This window comes from Pimephales promelas, chromosome 23 (assembly GCF_988280905.1).
Source record: "Pimephales promelas chromosome 23, fPimPro1.hap1.1, whole genome shotgun sequence".
In the NCBI taxonomy this organism is placed as follows: Eukaryota; Metazoa; Chordata; class Actinopteri; order Cypriniformes; family Leuciscidae; genus Pimephales; species Pimephales promelas.
In genome coordinates this window covers 21975491-21997399 of record NC_142791.1, presented here as the reverse complement: position 1 = coordinate 21997399, position 21909 = coordinate 21975491, and the positions used below count along the sequence as shown (strand labels likewise).

Sequence of the window (21909 nt, the reverse complement as noted above, 5' to 3'; positions counted from 1 at the left end):
GCGTCCGAAGACAAATCTGGAATCTAAAATTAAGGCGGTTCGCATGATCTTTTAGGGACGTCCTCCATTGGGAGGAATATAACAGCATATTTTTTTTTCTGAGGCAGAATGGATTGGAATTTCTCTGTTGGTTTAGTAAGTGTGTGTGAGCTGCTGACGTCATTTTCCATTGATAAGATTGCGCTGGCAGTGGTCAGCGCTCATCAGAACCCACTTCATGTTCGGTTGCATGTCCTGCAGTGAATTTCACAGACCCCCCACCTCCCTTTCAGTCGCAAAAAACAGCTAGCTCTCACTCAGAGCTTCGTACTGACTTCATGCATCACTCCATGCTAATAAAACTTGATTGTGCCGGGGATAAAGTTTAAGGGGGTGGGGGGGCTTCAGGCTTCATCAGTCTGGTATTTTTAACAGCTGTTTTCAGTTATTACCTCGCAGTCAGAGCTTCCTGGGGCCTCGGGAGGGAGGGAGGGAGGGAGCGGGGTGCAGGGGGGTAGTTAGGGGTAAAGCATTATGGGAAAAAAAATGGTGCAAGCTGTGGGGATGAGGGTGCCAGGTGGGTGAGAAAGTGGGCATGTAGCCAGGAAGCTTGTATGTGTAAGTGTGTGTGTGCGTCCTGTTGACTTGGTTGAAGCACGTGAACGCTGCGATAACTTATCTCATCGCAGCCCTCTTCGGTCTCACATGGCCTTGTTGTGCCCGCTGCTTCATGCTAGGCTGAAAAGGCCTAGGGGAGATCTGATATCAGCAGCCTCAGGATTTTCTTGTAGGGTGAGGTGTACTAAGCTAGAATGTAAGCTAATTCCTTTTGTGATTAGTTGCTTATGATATGGTTATTGTGCTGTGCTTTTAATTACTGCTGTCTTTCCCTCCCTAATGTTACCTTTAGTACAAGGAATGCATGTTGTCTGACACACAAAACCTGATAAGTGATTGGCTGATATTTTTAAGGGCCGATTCCATCATTGTTCTCATTATATATATATATAAAAACAAATCTCAAAATGAATATCCATTTTACATAATTAATATCCATTGTAGTAAGTAGTGATTTTAAGTACAAACAATTTCGAATTTCTGTCTTGTATTATGTTGAGATGTTTTGTAAGTTGTAAATCTTGTATCATTTACCTTATTGCTGACATGGCATTAAAAAAGACATACAATCAATTTATGAAAATATCAAAATCTAGATTAAATCTGTTCATTATATAAAACCATCGAGTCTCATCAGAATATTTGGACTTAAGCCGCTCAATTCATATGGATTCGTTTTACGATTTCTTTATGAACTTTTTGAAGCATCAAACAAAGTGTCAGTTGCGCAGCTGTCAACGTGTTATCAAGACGCAAGGGTGAGGATTTTCCGAAACGCCGGTTACAGTGTTGTCATGTAGATAGTAAAACCGGGGTTTTTGCCTTGCGACGTCAGAGTGTGCGCCCGCGCTGTGCCGTTATCCACCTACCGGAACCTGTAATAACTTTTTGTTAGGCATCTGATTGGCCAACGTGGCTTTACGGTTAGGGTTATAGTGCCGCCTGCTGGTGTGGCATGCTCTTGACAGCGCTTGATGGCGCGTTTTTGCGTTTTCATGTGGACGGGATTTTTTTTTTTAAATGCTGGAGGAAAAACTCTGGTTATAAAAATACTCATGTGTAGGGATGCACCGAATATTCGGCCGCCGAAAATTTTCGGCCGAAAATGGCCCAAAAGTGCATTTTCGGTTTTCGGCCGAAAGACTTTTATCACCGAAACAATACAGCCGAAATGTTGTGATGACGCAAACAGAAACCGGGACCTGCACGTGCTTGTCTGAAGCAACATGTCTGTGGTGTGGACGTATTTCAGTGTATCTGAACCCGCGATGAGACGGAAACCTTGTTTATCCACCTATATCTGCTCTAAACAATGCGCGCCGCCATGACGACGACTCCGGTTGCGAGAGGGTCAAGAGCGGTGCGCGCGCTGTCTGTGGAGACTCGCGCTAAGGAGGCAGGCGAAAGTATAAACAAGGCAGCGCGAGTCTCCACAGACAGCGCGCACATCGCTCTTGACCCGCTAGTTTAGAGCAGATATAGGTGGATGAAACAATTAAAAATTATAAATAAGACTCGCGCTGCGGAGGCAGGCGAAAGTAAACAAGGCAGCGCGCGTCTCCACAGACAGCGCGCGCACCGCTCCAAGCGGTCGAGGCGTTTATACTTGACGCGCTCTCCGTTGTACTATTCCTTGAAACGACAGGGTCGTCAAGTAACTGTCCTCTAACCATCAGGAATCGGTGAGAATAAGACAGATAAATACATGACAATGTTTATTTTTTAGTATTCCACCACCAATACAAAAATAATCATGTAAAACCCAGTAAACCCTGAGATTATTACTTGTGACATTACAAAAAATAATGTATATGGGAACATGTATGTATAGAACTAAATTAATGCTCTCTGGAATATTTTCTACATTCACTAAACATGTTTCATTAAGTTTAATGTACATTTGTATTAAACATGGACCATTGTTCATTTAAAAAGGCTTTTTATGCTATTGTATGCTAAATTTTTAAAATGTAACTAATTTAGACGTGCAAACTGGGTGCTGGTGTGATGAGAAGTTTGCGCTTGGCTTTGTTTTTGAGAAAACATTTCATTTTAAAACCTTTCTGCAGGCCAGTAGATTATTATTTAGTGTACACATGAGTGGGGTCAAGTTAAACATTTTAGTTTGAATTTTATTTTATACTGTGCATTGTGCTAAGTAAATATTTGCATAATTTGTAATTGATCTATTCTTTGAAAATGTTATATTAATTTATACAATTGCAATGCCTTGATTTTAGTAAAGTTTGTACACAGTCATAGCCATAATGCAATGATACTAATAATTGGCATAATTTCTTTCGGTGTTTCGGTTTTCGGTTTTCGGCCTTGGTTTCCTCTTTTTCGGTTTTCGGTTTCGGCCAAGAATTTTCATTTCGGTGCATCCCTACTCATGTGGGTGTGGACAAGGCCTTAATCAAAAATATCTTCATTTGTGTTCCGAATGTGAACGTGCATGAGGGTGAGTAATTAATGACAGAAGTTAAATTTTAGGATGAACTAACCCTTTAAGCCCACAAGTAATTGTCCAAACATTGAAGGGAGTTGCTAGCATTAGCAATGAGTGCATGTATTATTGTAATGGTGTCAGCCGCAAGCTTCGCCCATATTGAGCGCCTTTCCTTGTCTTAAGGAGTCATCGGTGGAGAAGCTCTTTGTGGGCAGGGGCTTGGGGGTGGGCAGGCAGCCCTGATTCTCGTGTGAAATGAGGGATGCTCTATAGTGACTCTTGGCCGAGGCGCAGGGAGTGTATGGGAGCTTTTATGAATAGGGGCCTTTCAGTCGTTCAGTATGGCTCTGAAAGGCTGAACAAAAGCCTAGAGGGTGGCGACTGAGAGCTACACGGTAGATCCACAAAACACTTCACTTTGCAGCGGCGTAGTCGTAATCCCTAAGACATCAGCCATTCCAAATGCATGCATTCAAGGATTGTCACGTAAACAAAGTGGACGGCTGACAAATCTTCGAGAAGTTTAACACCATAATTGGCGTTCAATTGACGAGGCTTATGGTTGTCAAAATGCTGGATTTGTTGTAGGTCTGGGAATCCTATTCAAACACTATGGATGCTGATATTTTGTGGGAAGCTGTACACTAGATTTAATTGGTTTTTCCATGCGTTTGACAGTGAGATACATCTACACATTGTTTCAGTTAGGGGTGAGAGGTCAAGGTTCACAGCCTGTTGACGTGACTCACAGTTGAGTGGGCACCAAAGATCCCAGATTCCAGCAGGGGGGTCGTCGTTGCGCTCCTTTCTCCCGCCTCTTTCCCTTTCTAAACTCTCCATTCGGATTTGCTCGGAGCTGTCAGACAACGTGTAGCGTAAAAAACAGCGGAGGCCTCACACACACCCTGCCGCTCACTTCCTCTCAAAAAACGATGGTCCGTGGCGTGATGATTAATTAGAAAGATGAACAAAACAAAACCTTTGCTTCAGTTCTTTTGGCTCCAGACATTCATTGGCCCGCCACAGTCTGGATCATTCAGATTGGTGGAGTGGAAGTGACATAACCGCTGGCACAAAAGAGCAGCCGTGTGATTGGAGGAGAATGCGCATTGTGTACCGCTGGGGGGTCCGCCACAGACGCAGCGCTTCTACTGCTCTCACCCTGACCACAAGGTTGAGAGCGGCTCCATTGTCACATGACATGCTCACACTGGACCACAAGCTTTTGTGTGTGTGTGTGTGTTTTTTTGTTCGTACGTGAGAGTGTATGTCTTATCCAGCTGGGCCTTGTCGGTCAGGGCATGGGCCGCCCCTCCCCGCGCACAGCTGCAGTTTGGGCCCAGAGGCGCAGTTGAGGGCTTGTGAAAACCCCCTGAGCCTTCCTCATTTCTCCAGATGAGTACCTCATTGTAATCGACTGAACAGGAGTGCACTGATTTTTTTTTTAATGTTCTGAACTTTTTACTTTTGTGTTACTTATAAACTTGTCTAACAGTAACATCCTTTACCATTGTTGACGTTTTAATCAATCAAAACTCGTGCACCATTTTAGGTTTCTTATAAACTTGCGGAAATGGTCACCTTTCCCAAACATCGCTTAAAAGGAAAGTTCACTCAAAAAAGAAAATTCTGTCATTAATTATTCTCCCTCATGTCGTTCCAAACCCATAAGACTTTTGTTCATCTTCGGCACGCAAATGAAGAAATCGGAGAACTTTTAAATCCCTCCATAGACAGCTACACAACTGAGACTAAATTCAATCTGTTCATCATATAAAGTAATCGAGTCTCTTCAGAAAATTTGGAGTGCACCACCCAATTCATATGGATTAGTTTTTCCATCTCTTTATGAACTTTTTGAGGCGTCAAAGTGTCAGTTGTGAAGCTGTCAATAGAGGGACCGAAAGCTGATTTGATTTCATCAAAAAGATCTTCATTTGTGTTCTGAAGATGAACGAAAGTCTTGCGGGTTTGGTCGACATGAAGGTGAGTAGTTAATGACAGAATTTAAACTGATATTAGTTCTTAATTTCAGTTTTCTTATAAACTTGTTATAAAAAGATGGTGATAATAACCATTTCAGTAGTTACATGTCCTAACATGTTTTGTTTGACAACATTGTCAAAAAAGTTACGGAATGTAACCATTTAAGGGGTGTAACTGTAGGTTTCCAAAAAAAATGTTCCCAATCCCAACATTTAACTTTTCCAACAGTTACATCCCTTAACTTTAAATTCTGTTGTCAACCAAAAAACTTGTACTTCATTTTGAGTTATTATAGACGTCATAGTCAACCAATACTTCACTTTTAAACTTATTGAAATTGGTGACGCAGCAATTGTAATGGTTACCAGGTGCTCCCAGTTTGGTTCAGGTAAACTGTTGGAAAATTTAAGGGATGTAACTGTTTCCAGCAGTTAGTAAGTTTTCTAACTTTGTTGACTATGTTGTCAACCAAAACTCATTAGGAGACGTAACTGTTGGAACATTAATCACTTTTGACTATATAACTAAGTTTATAACAACCCCAAAATGGAGAATGTGTTTCTGTTGACTACAATGTCACCAAAGTTAGGGGATGTAACTGCTTGAAAGTTTATAGGATGAAACTGAAGAAAATGTTTCCAACGTTTTCCAACCCTTCACTTTTCCAGCAGTTCTCTCCCAACTTTGTTAATGCGGCAACCAACCAAAACTTGGACACGATTTTAGGTTTCTTATAGAGTTGTTGAAAGTAATAACTTATCTAACAGTTATGTCCTCAACCTTTAATGACGTGGCAGTTGGAATGGTTACCAAGATCAACCTTTTTAAAAGAAACCGACGCAATGGCCTACCTGGCACATACCAAGGGCACTAAACCAAAGGGGGGCCCTTGTTGGGCACCCAAAAGAAAGTGAAAACAACCGATGGGAACACCTCAACCGGGGTGGGGACCCCCTGGAGCTCTATTTCAACCTAGGGGGGCCTTGCCTAGGACATTGCCTCGTCATAATCCGTCCCAAACAAAGAGTTATGTTGGAGAAGCTGGAGGACGTAGCTCTGTTGACATTGTCGTCAATCACAATTCTTCCTCCAGTTGGTGAAATTAAGTTGAAGTATGATGCTCATGATCAATAATATTCCTGTTTTTTTTTTTTTTATTGTGCGACCCAGGCGCCAGTTAGCACATTGTTTAGGTTTTATACTGTTTGCCTGCGATTGTAAACAATTCCTAGCATCGCGTCTCGCCCTCTCTGAAACACTCCCACAGTTTGTCATGGCCAATGTCGATGGTGCGTTCTCCTAGCCGCCCTGCTCCTAGACCCAACCTCGTGAAAAACCACACAAACACGCTGTGTGTACTTTAGAGCCAGTTACAGCTGCGAGCAGTGAAATCTGGATTGTGTTAGCCCATGCACTGTGATTTATAAATTGTTTCTCAGGCCATAAATTCCCACTATAATTGCACTCCAAGCCCCCTTCCACTCTCCTCACTCTTTCTCTCCCCCCTTCTTTCCCTCTCCATCTTTCACTTCTTCGCCTCCTGCCCTTCCAGACGCGCACACACACACACACACGCGCGCGCTCCGGAGGTACGTGGTCCGGCACTAATTGTTTGCAGGAGGGAACTGGTTTGACAAGGCAGAAAGTTTTTGAAATTAGGCAGGGCGGTCACCATTGTGAGTCAGGTATGTTGTGTCATGCCTCCATATCGCCCCCCTTGGACTATTATTGCACAATAGCAGTTGTAAATGGTCTAAAGATAACGCTTCAGTCATTTAGTGCAATTTGGCAAAAATCTGCATGATTTCCTCTCCTGCATTTAATTGCTCAGGGATTTTTTTCCCCCCCTCCTGAATGTGAAATTCGCTCCCTCGGGCCTCTCTGTGGTAGATTCAAGTTTTATCCTTCGCAGCCAACAGGTTATAAAAAATATCCCTGTTTATTTGTTGTGCCTCGAGTTAGGTCTCCATATGGAGGGAAGCTTATCAACAAATCCGCTTTAAACAAGCAAAACTGCAGTGGCTGCTGTGTGAACGTTTTGCAATCGGGTGACATGATTATTATTATTATTTTTTACTCTTTTGACACTGGTTGGACTGGTTGTGTTTTAGCAGGAGGGGTATATTGGGGTGAAGTTTGAGTTAGTGTGTACGTGTGCGTGTGTGTGTGTGCTGGGGGGTGGTAGTCTACCAAGAGGACACAATAAGCCCATTGTCTTCATTATGCACTTAGCATTTGAGAAAGACAATAAGGTTTCTCTATTTTATCTTCAACTGTCTTTAATGCATGTGCATCTCGATTTTAGTAGTCTTATTTAATTAGGCCTACTTACAGTCTCCATTGTTTCAGTCAAATTATATTATTATTATTATTGCAAAGTATAGTTATTATGATAAGTTGGGTGCCTAGAAAGTTGTAGATTACTACAGCGAGCATTTTTGGGTTATAAAATGTCTTTGTTATCCCTCTTGGCTGCTTGTGGGTTAACAAGCCCAGGCTGTTCATCGTAAACCTGGGTATAGTAGTTTGGTCTGCAGTGTTGTAACCAGATACCGAAATACTGGAAACCGCATAACTGTCTTGTAATTGACTTTAAGAAGGGTGGCTGCATTTTGCCTTTGCAGAAACAGAACTCTCAACAGACAGCTTATTACTTTCTCGTGGTCGTAATTATGTGTTGGGTTTTATTTGACCTACTGTTTTGTCTTGCGCCACAATAACGCTCTTATTCCTTCTGTTGTCAAGTTTTGTTTTTGCTTATCTGGTGAAATAGTACTTGTCAATACAAGTATATTGTAAATTTTTTATTATGAAAAATCAAATCACACTAATGTTTTCATTTGAAATGGCACCTTTTTTTTTTCTCCGTTCACACTGAGACAGCGTTTTTGATCTTGCGAAAACTGTGATGCATATTAAATTGATAGATATGTATGCTTATACCGCTATTGTGCTTGTTATGTGGGGCTGGGCGATTTTTATGATTAATTCAAATTTAATGTTGTGCCATGATTTTATTATTTTTAAATCGAGAAATCGCGGTTTTGAATAAAATGTAAACAAACGTAAAAATTATGCAATGTTGACAATTCAGCAATGGTAACAGTTAACAACAGTTGACAAGAAAATGATCCAACTGATCCAACATATGATGGCACGCCTGATGAACCGCTTTTGTGTGGTGTCCTAATCTTAAGCAGCTGTTCACAGAAATGCGGTATTGCGTTGAAAAAAAAAAAACGTAAAAAACGTGGGCATTGTTATGGGGAAAATGGCAAAGTTACACATGATTTTGTCATCTTCACGTTTTTAGAAATGCCATTTCAGATGCTGCAAAAGACTCGAGACACGAGAACAGCCAAACATGTGCGTTAAACATAAAAACAATAGGAGAAATAGCGCAATGGAATGCAAAAACCTATAAAATAACCAGGCTACTGTATGTTTGATATTTCATGTTTGCATGATAATGACATGCATTGTAGATAAAGGCTTTACCTAATAATAATATTATTAATAACAACATTACTGGTGTTATCTATTACTTTTTTGTTTAGAAATACTTAGCATTTTATTTTATATTATTTCTGAGTATATAGATATTATGTTTAAGATGAGTTTGTACAATATTGCATGCTGTTTTACATTTACACCGTTGATCACTTCATGTGTGGTGCACTTGGAATATCACTTTTTTTAACCAGATGGTTAATAAAGAGTACTTGAATCATATTGTAGTTACGTTTTTAAGTTGACTAGTAAGTCTTGAATCAGTCAATTGTTCCAAACAAATCGAGATGTTACTTTTTTACTTGTTTTTTTTTTATCTCCCAGCCCTACTGTTATGTGCTATTCACTTTCACTCTGTTGCTAAACATGTTACTTTGTACACTCTTCATATCGCAATCTTGCAAAGATGATAGAATATTTACTGGCATTTGCTGTCCTGCGGCAAAACATAAGAGCGGTTACGCTTTAGACCAAACATATAATGCCGAGATATGTCGTGCTAAATAAAATGATTCTGCCAGAAGAATAGCATGAGAACTTTATTATGTATCGCCTCAGTGAGCTTTTATGTGGTTTTACACATGCGCAGTAAGGCGAATTTGGCGTTTTCTGATGTTTCAGTGTGGACAAGAGAGTGTTTTGAAATGAAAAGGCGTTTTCAAAATGATTCTGATTAATGTGGATAGCCTAAAGTGTGTGTTTGTGATCAGAAACTGAAGGTGTCTCCCAAAGGTAGTTCCTTTTTTTTTTCTTTTGCGACCGGGCGGTTGATGAATACAAACTTGGTCTCTGTTGCCGTCCCTAAATGGGCCACATTGCCATGGAAACCCCTGGTCTCCGGATGGCTGACCTCTGAACCAGTTCTTTAAGTAGGCAGTGAATGGAGGGAGTAGTGTTATCAGTGAGGTCACAATAGTATCCATGGGAACTCGGAGAGCAACTGTCAGTCATGAGTCTTTCCTGCCCAGTTCTGTGTGGAAGACACTGGCTTGATGAAAAGAAGCACTTTAACGCTTCGAATGTAGGCAGGTCAGTCAGCGCCACTGAACTACTGGAACAAATCTTTGATTTTTTTTTTTATTTTTTTTTTTATTATATATAAGAGAAGGTTTTTTTTTGTTGTTGTTGCCAATAACAGATAATTTTGTGTTTTGACTGATATTAATGGTGTAGAAAAATTGTATTCTGTTTAAACATTTATTTTATTTAAAATTTAAGAGCTGATTTTTAATTTAAAATATGGCCTATAATTGATATAGTGACTAATATTATAGATGTATATTGTATTGACACTTTGACAGTTAAGAAAATCACAATTTACAAGAGTATGTAAAATATTTTAGTACTTTTGTAACCTTACTATACTGTCCAAATGAGACTAATAAATAATGATTATATATGTTAAATATAAAAATAAATATATATCTTATCCTTTCTTCAGTTTAAACCAGAGATATGTTATTTAAATTGAAATAAAAGAAGAAAATTGGCCTAAATAAACTGATTCTGATCATTTATAATAATAATCTTGGCCTCTACCAAATTATATATTGTGCATCCCTAATAAATAAAAATGACTTATTTGCCCTAAAATGACATTGCAGATTATTTTGATCAAAGTAATATTTTATTTCAAAGAAATTTATTTTACGCTGTGGCTGTTTATATGCACACAGGTTTGGATCCAATTCCTGAAACAAAATTAGTATCTGCTGATCCCTTGTACATGAAAGTTCCCAGAACCTTGAATTACTTCCTAATGTGATCGGTGGATGAATAGGCGATTTGTTGGTTAAATTACTGCAATCCATCCGATTAATGTTCCTGTAATAAGATAAGTCTGCTTTAATGAGCTTCTCCTCCTCCAGAGTTTAATCTCTGAACAACTCCGACTTCATAATTACATAATTGTTTGCTTATTAATGTTGCTTTTGTTGTTCAAATTTTTTCTCCTTCCCATCAATAGAAAGGCTCAGATCTCCTAATTCATATTTGGAGGCGGTCAAGAATTCCTCTCCTTTCCCTGCAAATTAATTTCCAATTAGCACAGATAGGGGTGTCGTTTGCCTATGAATTGTTTACTTAATTATCGGAAACTCTTGCAGCTCTTAAACAAACAATAGGCCTGAATGCCAACCTGCGGTGAGGGAGGGCTGGAAACCGCCGTCTCTATTGTCTTTCCCTCTGGCAGCAAGTGAAAAGAGCAGCAAGAGGTGTCGCTCGCGTAAATAAATGAGTCAGGTGATGTCAGACCCCTCTGGCCGCATCAGGGCACTGCCCTATAGGCATACATGCATGTAATCCAGAGCTTTTGTCTGTCTTGACTGTTCTGATGCTAAGATGTAATGGATTCCTTTGTGCTCCGCCAACGTCCTGCTCCATTCTAGTGGAGGGTGTGTGTGGAATGGGTGAAAACATTGGGGGGAAATGTAGGCCATGCTTTGAGTGATTGACATGACCTACTTGGCTCCGCCCCACTCAGGATTTATCCAATCCCCACCCCCCAAGAACATTGTGCTATTGGAAGCTGTTGCTGTTTGAGGTACAGCGTTTTAAAATCCCCGGTGTCCAAAACGAAGCTTGCGGTTGCAGAAACACATGTTGAGACTTCCAGAGAGATATCCCCTTAAAGATGTGTCGTCTTCATTTCATTCAGCATATGACTGTCAAGAGTGTATTTGTGAAGTTTTAAGTTGTCACAATCCTGTTAAAGATCCAAATCATCTTCGCTCAGCGGTGCAGAAAGTATTTAAACAGCATTTCAATCTTTCTCTGTGACCTCTTGACATCAAGTAGACAGCTACAAACCCACTCTAGGTGTGTTTATGAAATTAAACCCCCGCATGAACCCGGTTAGAAGTATGTCTTCGGGCTTAGCCTGCCTAGGGCAATGAGTGACATTGATTTTTTTTTTTTTTTTTTAATAATTCAGTATCTTTTTTCTAGGGCTGTGAAAAAATTAATCGCGTTTAATCGCATCCAAAATAAAAGTTTGTGTTAACATAATATATGTGTGTAGTGTGTGTAATTATTTTGTATATATAAATACACACACATGCATGTATATATTTAAGAAATATTTGCAAGTATGTACTTTATATTTATTTATACAAAATTAATATTGTAAATAAATATTTGATATATTAATAACATCTTTTTCTTAAATATATACATGCATATGTGTGTATTTATATATACAAAATAATTATACACACTACACACACATATATTATGTAAACACAAACTTTTATTTTGGATGCGATTAATCGTGATTATTTAAAGTATTTTTAATAATCAGTATGCATGCTCAAGATTTTTTTTTTTTTAAATATCAGCCAGGCAGATTATTCTGTGGATATTTGGCCATTTTGAGATCCACAGTTTTTTTTATGCATTTATAAATATAAAATAAATTTAAATATAGAGTAGAAAAATTTAAATAAATAAATATCATGCATGTCAGCCACTATGTGTTGAAACTATTATTGGTTGACCACATATTTTCGACCACAGTTTGCAGATATAGAATGTATTTTTCTTGCATAGTATTTGTTTGTGATGTTTTTCTTCGTGAGGCTTTGATTGATTATGTTGGTCAGCAGGTCGTCGCCTCATTTGACATACATTTTGAGGGGTTCATGTCTGCGCACCATTTCTTTTCTCTTCTCAACAAGAAGTCAATGTTGCATATTGCTAAGCATCTGCTCCTGGAATTATGGCTTTCAAATACAAATCCCCAGACCCCATGATTGTTTACTTTGGCCGATCTCCCTTTGTGTCTCCAGAAAAGCAGGGCACAGGTCCCTGCAGCCCGGTAGTCTGTGTGTTTGTGTGGGAAGGCAAAACTGAGATTGTATTTCAAGATAGTATGTTAAGTTTTCAGTCAAGTGATGGCGGTTATGATGGGGAAGGTAGATTGTATTTTTTCAGTCATCCGTCCACTTTAACTGCAGCTGCAAATACCAGAAACTTGGTAGGCCTCGGACAAGAACTAGATGCTTCTCAGAGTGGTTCCTCTCAAGAACCGTTCACAGATGCGCACTGAAAGCAGGCCATGATCTTAAAGGGATAGCTCACCTTAAAATGTAAATTCTGTCATTATTTACTGAAACGCATTTCAAATGGGAATTACTATTTTTATGTTGCTTGGACCCCAAAATTCTTCAAAATATCATCTTTTATGCTCCACAGAAGACAGAAAATCATACAGGTTTGGAACAAAACGCAAGGAGGAGTTCATTTTTAGGTCAGTTGTCTCTTAAAGGACATTCATTTTGACTGTCTGGCCAAATTAGAAGTTGAACTTAGTTACAGTTGCCGTTTATCAACTGTACTACAGACAAGGGAAGGTGAAAGTGAACCAACATCTTTAATAAACAAGGCACAAGGTCTCGATTCATCCTGCCAGCTGTAAGGAAACTGTACCAATCCTTGCTCATGAACTACTTTTGTTTTCCGCTCCAACTAACCCTGCAACCCCGTCCACCGGACCATAATGTCTTTTCCATTTTTAGCCCACAGTCTTAACCAAACATCCTCACAACAATTCCACTTGTGATGAATGAAGTTTAAAGGGAGAAACAAAGCCTTATTAACCCCTTATGTACCACAATGGTTGGTTGTAGAACATGTTTAGGTTGTTTCAGTGCCGTCGCAGGTGGGGTGCGAGGCCCTGTGCAAACTTGAAATGTAAGGTCCCCCAAGCAAGGATAAATGTTTATTTTTAGATAAACATAAAAACGAATAGGCTATTTGCAGTATATTAAATCGTTTCTGACTTAATTATGTGGCACTGAAATTACACACTCTGTCGTCTCTGACTGCGTTGCATCACGTGCACCTGCGCAATATGACTGCCTATGATTTCCGAAAATAGTACTTTGTCAACTAGTGATATCAGCACAAGAACTGTTGAGGAATATGCAACATAATTGGACAATTCCGCTTCCAACCTGTAGGGTGACCGCAGAGGAAAAGTTCCTTGGTGTTGCTTTAAAAGGTAGTACATTGAAATCTGTTGAATAGAGTGTAAATTTAGTTCGTAAGTAGATTAAATAACGATAAGCAGATAATCACCCGTATGGAGATCATTAACTTATTTTTTTTTTACTGGCTCAAAACATATACAGCTCAATTGCCCAATAAAGTCGTTGCATGCGGGTGTGTCTACAGTTATAAAAACAATTATTACTAATTGGAATATTTCAATGTTTAGGCCAATTCTTATATGTTCATTCATATAGCCTATTCAAAACAGACGGGGCAACCTAACGCAGACAAGTTAGCGCACCGTTTTTAGGTGATATAGCATTTGTAGCTATTTATACTTTCTTCAATCTGTCTCCAGTAGATTGGGCTAATCCAAAAAAGTGTTAACAAGGAGGGTGTTCTGAAGACAGGGGTGCTCTGAAAACACCCCCATTAGCAATTACTGCTTTCCACCTGATGAAATTAACACGTCAAAAAACGACCAATCAGAATTTTGGTTGATCCGGAACGTTTCGACCAATAAATTGACTGGGAGATTTCAGCCCTATGAAAAACCCGCGAGGCCCTGTGCGGTTGCACAGTTCGCACAGCCCTTGCAGCGGCTCTGTATTGTTTACTATGATATCTTATTGTTTTAACGATGGACTCTGCTGGAGTTTTGGTGTTGGGATGTTGGATAATATCCAACTTATGCCTATACAAGAGATTACTGCTAATAATTCATTGCATTTCAGGCAAAAATAACTGTGACTGTGATACGAGATGTTGATCATAGCCCACCCCTAGTATATATGCTTGGATGTCGATGTATAAGGATTTGTCTACATTTATGGTGTCCCTTAAGGAGAACTATAAATTGGAAAGAGTTTTTGAGGTATATGTTCACTATAACCCCAGATGCTTTCAGCCCCTAGACTCAAGAGCTTAGATACAGGAATGATGACTCCACAGGAACATCTGATATGGTTTGACTTCTACACAAACCAGATGACCGAGCCAGGCGGGGTTGCTCCGTGAAGGGTTGAAAAACTCGATTTTATAAATTGCTCCTGAAAATCATAAGCGCTGGATGCGAGGGGCCCCAGAAAAGCTGAAAGGCATCAAACTTTGACAAGTGCACTGAGCAACAAGGGCTTGCACAATAAATGTCTCCCACTGTATAGGAAGTCCAGTCATTCATCACTGTGTGTCTCCTCCATGCTCCTTCTCTCATTCCATACCTCGCTCACCCTAGCAGCATCGCTTTTGCGTTCTTCATACACACTCATTGATTTATAGATGGGTAAAATTCGACAAAGGCAGATCTCTGATTCTGCTCTATGCATTCTGTAAGGCCCCTTCCTATTCTCCCAGTACGTTATGGGATTTCCTCCCAGCTGTTCCTCAAACTAACATACACCCATATTATCCATCCAGCTGGGCATTTACTATGCTGGGACCTGCAGTGCAAATCATGTTTAACTTTCCCCTCCCCTGGGCCGGACTGCTCTTGTCTCGGCCCTGCAAACTGTTCCAGCTAACGCTCCCAGGTGCTAAACAGCACTCGAAGTTCATCTCTACAGCTTTCAAATGAATTAAGACAAAGAACAGCTGGATTGCTAAAACTCGTTGATGACTCATTGGTCCATTCAGTTGATTTCTTTTCTTCCATTGAATCTCCCTACCAGACTAATTCCAATTTAAAGGAATATTCCAGATTAAAAACAGATCTGTGTTTGTGTATAGAAATACTAGTCTATATGCTACACTTAATAGTCAATTGTACCTTCATGGACTTTTCAACCAAGTTCATAAATTGAAGGTGTCCGATTTAATTTTTTCCTGTGGCAAATAAAATATCCTGGTTTATTCCTTTAATGCAGTACAAAAACCTTTTCAACCCGCCCGTTGAAGGTGGAAACTTTTTAAAATCATTATATCCATTTGGATTAATAGGAGTATTTTTGGTTATGCAATGACGTAGACCACCTTTCAAATGTGTTAATGATTGTGATTTTCTCTTTTGTTCTCTGCAGTATCTACAAATGAAATGGCCTCTTCTTGACATTCCTGGGGCTGCGGCCCTCAAAGACTCCAGATCACCCACACCAGGGCACTTAGTAAGTCCACCAGCAACTTCATATTCTGTATCGTACACAATGCAATCAAAAAAGTCTGAAGATAAATTGGGTATAGACTAACCTTTGTGAAAATAGTCCATTATCTTGTGCTCTTGCGTGATATGCGATCTTGGGAAACAAATACTTTGAAAGGCAACATTATGATCTAAAACCATTCAAACATTGTACTGAGATTTAATTCACTAGGTTTGTTTAACTAGTTTTCAGAGCAAAGGTACATTGGTACACTCTTTCACAGTGAACAAGCGGAAATATGTTTGCCCACACAAGCACGACTAGCTTTTAGCCGAAGCCTGGCTAAGGCCAAGGGCTTAAGCTTGTCGTACTAAGTGTCAACAAGCTAAAGACTTATTTTCCTGCCATTCCACCCCCTCCGGCCACTCATGCGACCCAACTTTTGACCTGCTTTGCCCTTTCCAGACACCACGGCGGAGAACCTCAGGAATGCTCGCTCCAAATGGCAGCTAATCCATTCCGGAGACACTTTTTTTTTTTTCACCCTCCAAACATGGAGGTAGTCAGCTCAGAACGAATGAGGTTTTGCCACGGTGACAAAGTGATCACTGACTGTGGTCCTAACTGGAAGATTAGAGCGTTTGCCCAAGAGATTCCCAAACAGACCTTTGGGTCAGTTCTGTCTAAATGAGAATCCAATTTAAAGTTCTCAGGCCAAAGATTACGATGACCTGATAATAGCACCGGTACACTGGGTCTGTTGTGTCTGCCGTCTTGTCTTTATTTACTTAGCATGCGTTTCATAAAGCACCTATTATCATGCTTGGGGACTCCAGACAGACTGCAAATATGCAGCGGGGGAATTTCAATCCAATTATACGGAGATGAGTTGACCATTGAAGCCTGTTGATGCTGACTTTGCTTTAACACTCAGTATTGTGTTGTCCTGACAGAACGAAGAAACACTGAATGCTACTGTTCTCCCGCCAGGAAAACAGACTTCGCTACCTCATCTGGCATGTAGATCTTGGGGAATCTCTTGTGATTGGAGGATTAATTAGAGTCGGTAAATAATTAGGTTACATGCAGGAGGTTTTATTGTGTTTCTAATGAATGGCAGGGGCTGCTGAATTCACACCAGGCTGCAGAGAGTGTGTGAGTGACCTGTGGAAACTGTGGCTGCACAGATTGGGTCCAGAAGGCACACATGCTAATAGGGTGAGCCAGAGTGGTCCGAAAGGCTCAATTATTCAGGAACCGGGTTTGTTTAGCATTCCAGTGGCATCCCTCTGAGCATGTGTGAGTTTGATATTGCAGCACCAAGCCCACCTCTTCACATTGCCTGCCATACAATGCATCTGGACCCAGGCTACATGAATAATACATCAAACCAGAACAGAGGGACAGGTGATGTGTGAGGCATTGTGGGAACTTCAGCTTTGTCCACTCCTCTGTAAGCTGTGTGTGAGATTTTTGTTGGTTAAATTCGATCTAAAAATCCTGTGACATTGCCATAGTTCTTGTATCAAATAGTAATACAATAGTAGTTTGAAGTATAACACAATTGGTACAATTTGATTTGCATATTCATATATACCATAGTATTCTAAAGTCCAAAAACCATGGTATTTTCACACAGTGTCTGTTATGGTAATACAATCGTACTTTTCTTTACCCCCAGACTCCTAAAGTGTTTTTTTGAGTAGTCTAATTAAATTAGTTTTAGCATTTCTGGTTTCTCGAACTTAGACACAGTAAAAAAAAACATAATGTGTTGTAAGCTCCGTTTTGTATCAGATCTTTTCCGGATTCATGAAAATCTTAAGAAAGAAGTTCTTATTTCGTAAATCTTCAGAAGAAAGAAAACAATAACAAAAAGTATGTAAAATTGTGCAATTCTTAAATTCCTCAGTAGCTCTCATTAATTTTCATTCATTTTTCATTTTCTTTAGAAAAAAATGACAGGTGTTGGTGTTATTTGATTGAGAGTTGGGTATTGCTGAAGACTCGCTGAATGAAAACACTCAAAACCTGTCTATTTGCTTTTTGCCTGCAGATTACCGGAGTTATCATAAGCGCGCAGACTATTTTAGTCGGGACTGTCTTGATCGGAGTTATGGGCTCTATGCACGGCGTTATTTCCGGTGAAGGATTAAGGATGCTCGATAACTTCCGCCGATCATAGAGTCCAATGCAATACCGAGAATTTATATTGAATTTTATACTCCATGGTTATACTAATGAAACGTTAGTCACAAAAACAGATAAAACAGACACCCCTCGTTGTGTTTATGCTTCTTTTTAAAATTATATTAAATAAACATAACTATATATAAAATTACATCTAAACGTATGTACGTTTCGTTTCAAAGACGAGAGGACAGTAAATATTGAAGACTCTGCCATAATCCCGTTTTCTCCGGTTTTCCTCCGCTTTAATCTACACAACCGGAAATGGACGAGCATCCTTACGTCAAATGCGGAACTTATGCGTGCATATAGCCCATTGCTCAGCATTCTGTTTTTAATGTATTGTGCCAACTTGCCAAGTTAATCTGATCACTGTTTTAATGATCGATCAGTTTCACTTCAGAGTAATTTTATTCTTAAGAATGTTTTGTGAATCCGGCCCCTGGTTCTTAAAACCCAGGTTCAGTCACTGTATTTACACTTAAGCCCCGTTCACACTACACGCGACTTTGTCGCTGCAGGTCGCCTGTGGCTGCGCCGGAGGGCGTTCCCCACTGGTTGCCTAGTAATGTTTGTGAGTGACATTCACGGAAGTTACTCTATATGTTAGACAACAAATACATTTTATTGCCGCTACAAACAAATATTTTGTAAGGAAAAGTCTAAATATAAATGGAATCGGTACATAAAATGCATAATATTAAAGATGAACGAGAAACAGTGAGTGCTCTTTGCCATCGCGGCAATTTAACTGCAGCAAACGGGCAAATACCGGCCTATCTGGGTTCCCTGAAACCATTCAGTCACGGAGTCAGTACGATGAACACCACTGTATGTACACGGAGATATATCATGAATTATAGGACAGTTTCTGACTGCTAAAATTAGCTTCTCGTTCAACTTGCCTCGGTCAGACTCAGCACTGAAGAGTGACGCGCTCCAATGACTTCACTCCTATTGGTTGTCGCTCGTGAAAATCGCCCTTCATTTGCATAAAGTTAAACATTTCTCAACTTTGTCGCGTCGCTGTACACGCCCCAACGGTCGCGCATGTCGCCGGAAGTCGCCCGCTCACCATTGATAATGAATGGTATCGCGTCGCTTGGTCGCATGTAGTGTGAACGGGGCTTTACATTAGCAACAGTCGACAGGGCAATCGCACTTGTCTAGCCCCCACCTTAGCCGTTGTCTGTCTCAAAGGCATTTGGACTAGTCAAGAAATTGTGGTTTAAATACTTTATTATAAACGAATAAAGTTTATTAGTCATGAGTCCACCAGCCATTTTCAAATTGTTTTCAAAAATCGGATTACAAATGGAAATTCCATTCAAATTGCCTGCTAATGACATTGACAATTGATGTCTTAGTGAAGGCATGATGTTTTTGCTGATGGGAAGTTACATGTTCATGCAAAAACCAGATGGATGTGTCATATGATCATATTTTAGTTTCTCTATTAAAGCTGTTGTGGCCTCCATTTACAATGCCTGGTTAAGTATGAGTATGTGAAACACAATCGCTAAAATACATAAAATTGTACTTAATGGAGATGCTAAAATGTAATTCAAAACCATGTTGTACCCCTTAGACGCTAGATGGTGATTATTGTAAATTGTGCCCCATTGTTAGGGATCATACTGTTTGGCTTATACTGCTAGTTTTGGCTTGTCCTCTCCTCTGCACTATTTTATTATCCTTCATTTGAATCTGTGTTTAGCCTCTCATTCTTCCAGCACTAAAGCGGTTCATTGTGTCTTGATCCCTCTTGCTCAAACGCCTGTTTGCTCAGTAACTCAAGTCAGAGATGGAGGAGGTGAAGCCAAAAGAAGAAGAAAAAAAAACAGGCCACATTTGCTTCTTATGCCACAATGTGCTTGTTTTAGCAGAGCTCCAGTTTTAACAGCTCCATGTGGTGGCACCAGAAGTCGTCTTTGGGCGGGTTCCTTCGGTAGCAGGCGGAGAAAAGCAACAGATTAATCAGCAGGTGTAGAGCGCTGACCCTGCACTGTTGTGACTTTTGACATTTTCAAATGGCTGCAACACCTTGTGGAGAAGTCACTCCAAATAATTCTGAAGATAACATTGTACGTCTTTGAACGTCTTTAATTCTAAGCGTCTCAAAATAATGTCCGTTAAATGAAAGTCTGACCTAGCACAATTGGTAAATATGTGCTTGAGAACTCTTGAGTCAATGTAATGCAACTGTGTGATACAAAAGGCGGAACAATGTTTACACAATGACGCACTTTTTCTGTTTGGAGAGGTGTTTTGTCAGCTGTTTTTCACTGTTTTGCTGGTCAGGCGTCTTCTCCTCCTACAGGCCAACTTACTAAAGTGGATTTAGGAAGATTTATCAGGCTTTGCCCTTGATGAACTGCAGTACTTGTTTGGACAAAACGTAAAAAAGCCAGGTACCTGTTAACAGACCACATTTGAAGAAGAACCCATTTCTGCCATCTAAAGGTTGATTCCAGCAAATTGCAACCAGAATGTTTTGCTGAGAAAGTGCTATTGTTGCTGTATCATTGTCCTTAAACTCAGTGACTCGGCTTCCATATATTTTCAAAGCTCACCGAACTGTGGTCACACTGTGTTTTCCCCCAGTTCCTCATTTAAGACTTAAATTGGGTTAATCCGGTGGATACTTCCATTCCGCTAGCTGGAAAGCACCCACTTAAACAACAAATAGGAGTACTTTGACCAGGTGCTGATATGGATCCTTGGGATGCTTGGAGTCAGCCAGTCCCATCCAGTCCATTTTTAATGGAGGCGAGGGGCCCAGTCTGGCGGCATTCTATGCTTGGGATGGTGGTGTTGGAGGCAAAACGGCTGGCGTGTTGACACAGCAGGGATTCTTGGCAGAAGGATAGTGGGAAAGAGAGACCATTAGCCTCAACAGCTAATATCATAGTGCAGAGGACATACACCATCTTAAAGGATAAGTGGAAGTTGTCCTATTCCTTTCTTTCTCAATCAACCTACTGACAGATCTTTAAAACAATCCTTTGATGGACCTTGCAGGGTTTCCAGAAGTCAGGCACAGCTTGTCTCTGCAAATGCAATGCTAAACTATGTACAAACACAGAGACAGACAGTCAGACAGATAGCCGAGGAATAGAGAGGCAACCCAGAGATCTGGATGTGTTTGGACTGTGGGAAATGAGAGCTAGTCTTGTCTCAATGCAAGCCTTGTTCATGTTCACAGAGTGCTGGTTGGAGCAGAGGTCAAACCCACTGCCTACATAGAGGTGGGGGGAAGGTTAGCATGGAGGAAACAAGACGGCATTCTCCACTCTCGCTCCCTTGTGACGTCCTGAGCCAACAAGTACCCCATTCAGTCTACTGCTCACCACCTTGCATTGGCTTATGTACACATCACAGCAGTGCTGCTTCTGATATTATTATAGTGCTACTGCTATATTTATGTAGTTGGGGGTTGCTAGTAAATTATATGCTAATAAAAGTTCCTAAGTATTGTGGGGGTGGGACTGTGTACTTAAAATTGGTGAGTTGAAGTCAGACCAACTTAAACTACTTTTGTTTGGTGAGATTCTCTTAAAACTGTAGGTTTACCATGACAGTAATTCACCTGACTAGACAGTTTATGCTAATGCAGCAAGCATTAGTGTAGCGCACCCTATGCTGGAATTCTTAGAATGTGAAACATGAAATTAAGCTTGCTTAGCTTAGCAGTTGTGTTCATGTACTTGCATAGAGTATTTTTTTACATTAAAAAAAGCTGAAATAGCCATTATGATTGGTTTTGGGTTAAATATAGGGAACTTTTTAGGCAACACTCTTCAGAAAGTCATTAGGTTTTAACTCAAAGGTTGCATATCTATTTAGCAATCACATTAGCCTGGCGCAGGGGTATCCAACCCTACTCCTGGAGTGCTACCTTCCTCCAGACTTCACTTGCATTCTTGCTCCAACATACCTGCCTCTTATTTTTAAGTAATACTGAAGACCCTGATTAGCTGCTTATGGTGTATTTGATTAGGTTTTGCTACCCCTGGCCTAGCAGATGTAGTCCTGATTTGCCACCTTGCCAAAAGAAGCATTGAAGGATTTGTTACAACAGGTGCTTCTTGATCCCTAAGAGTGTAGTGACTG

The 21909-nt window shown here is 40.2% G+C and overlaps 1 protein-coding gene across 1 annotated transcript in view; it reads left to right on the top strand.

Annotated features, from left to right (window-relative positions):
- tcf7l1a (transcription factor 7 like 1a) overlaps positions 1–21909 on the top strand; it is a 36342-nt gene that overhangs the window by 6221 nt on the left and 8212 nt on the right. The window contains exon 4 of the mRNA XM_039664339.2: positions 15547–15630. Within this exon, the coding sequence (XP_039520273.1) occupies positions 15547–15630 (84 nt within the window). The remainder of the gene's footprint in view (positions 1–15546; positions 15631–21909) is intronic.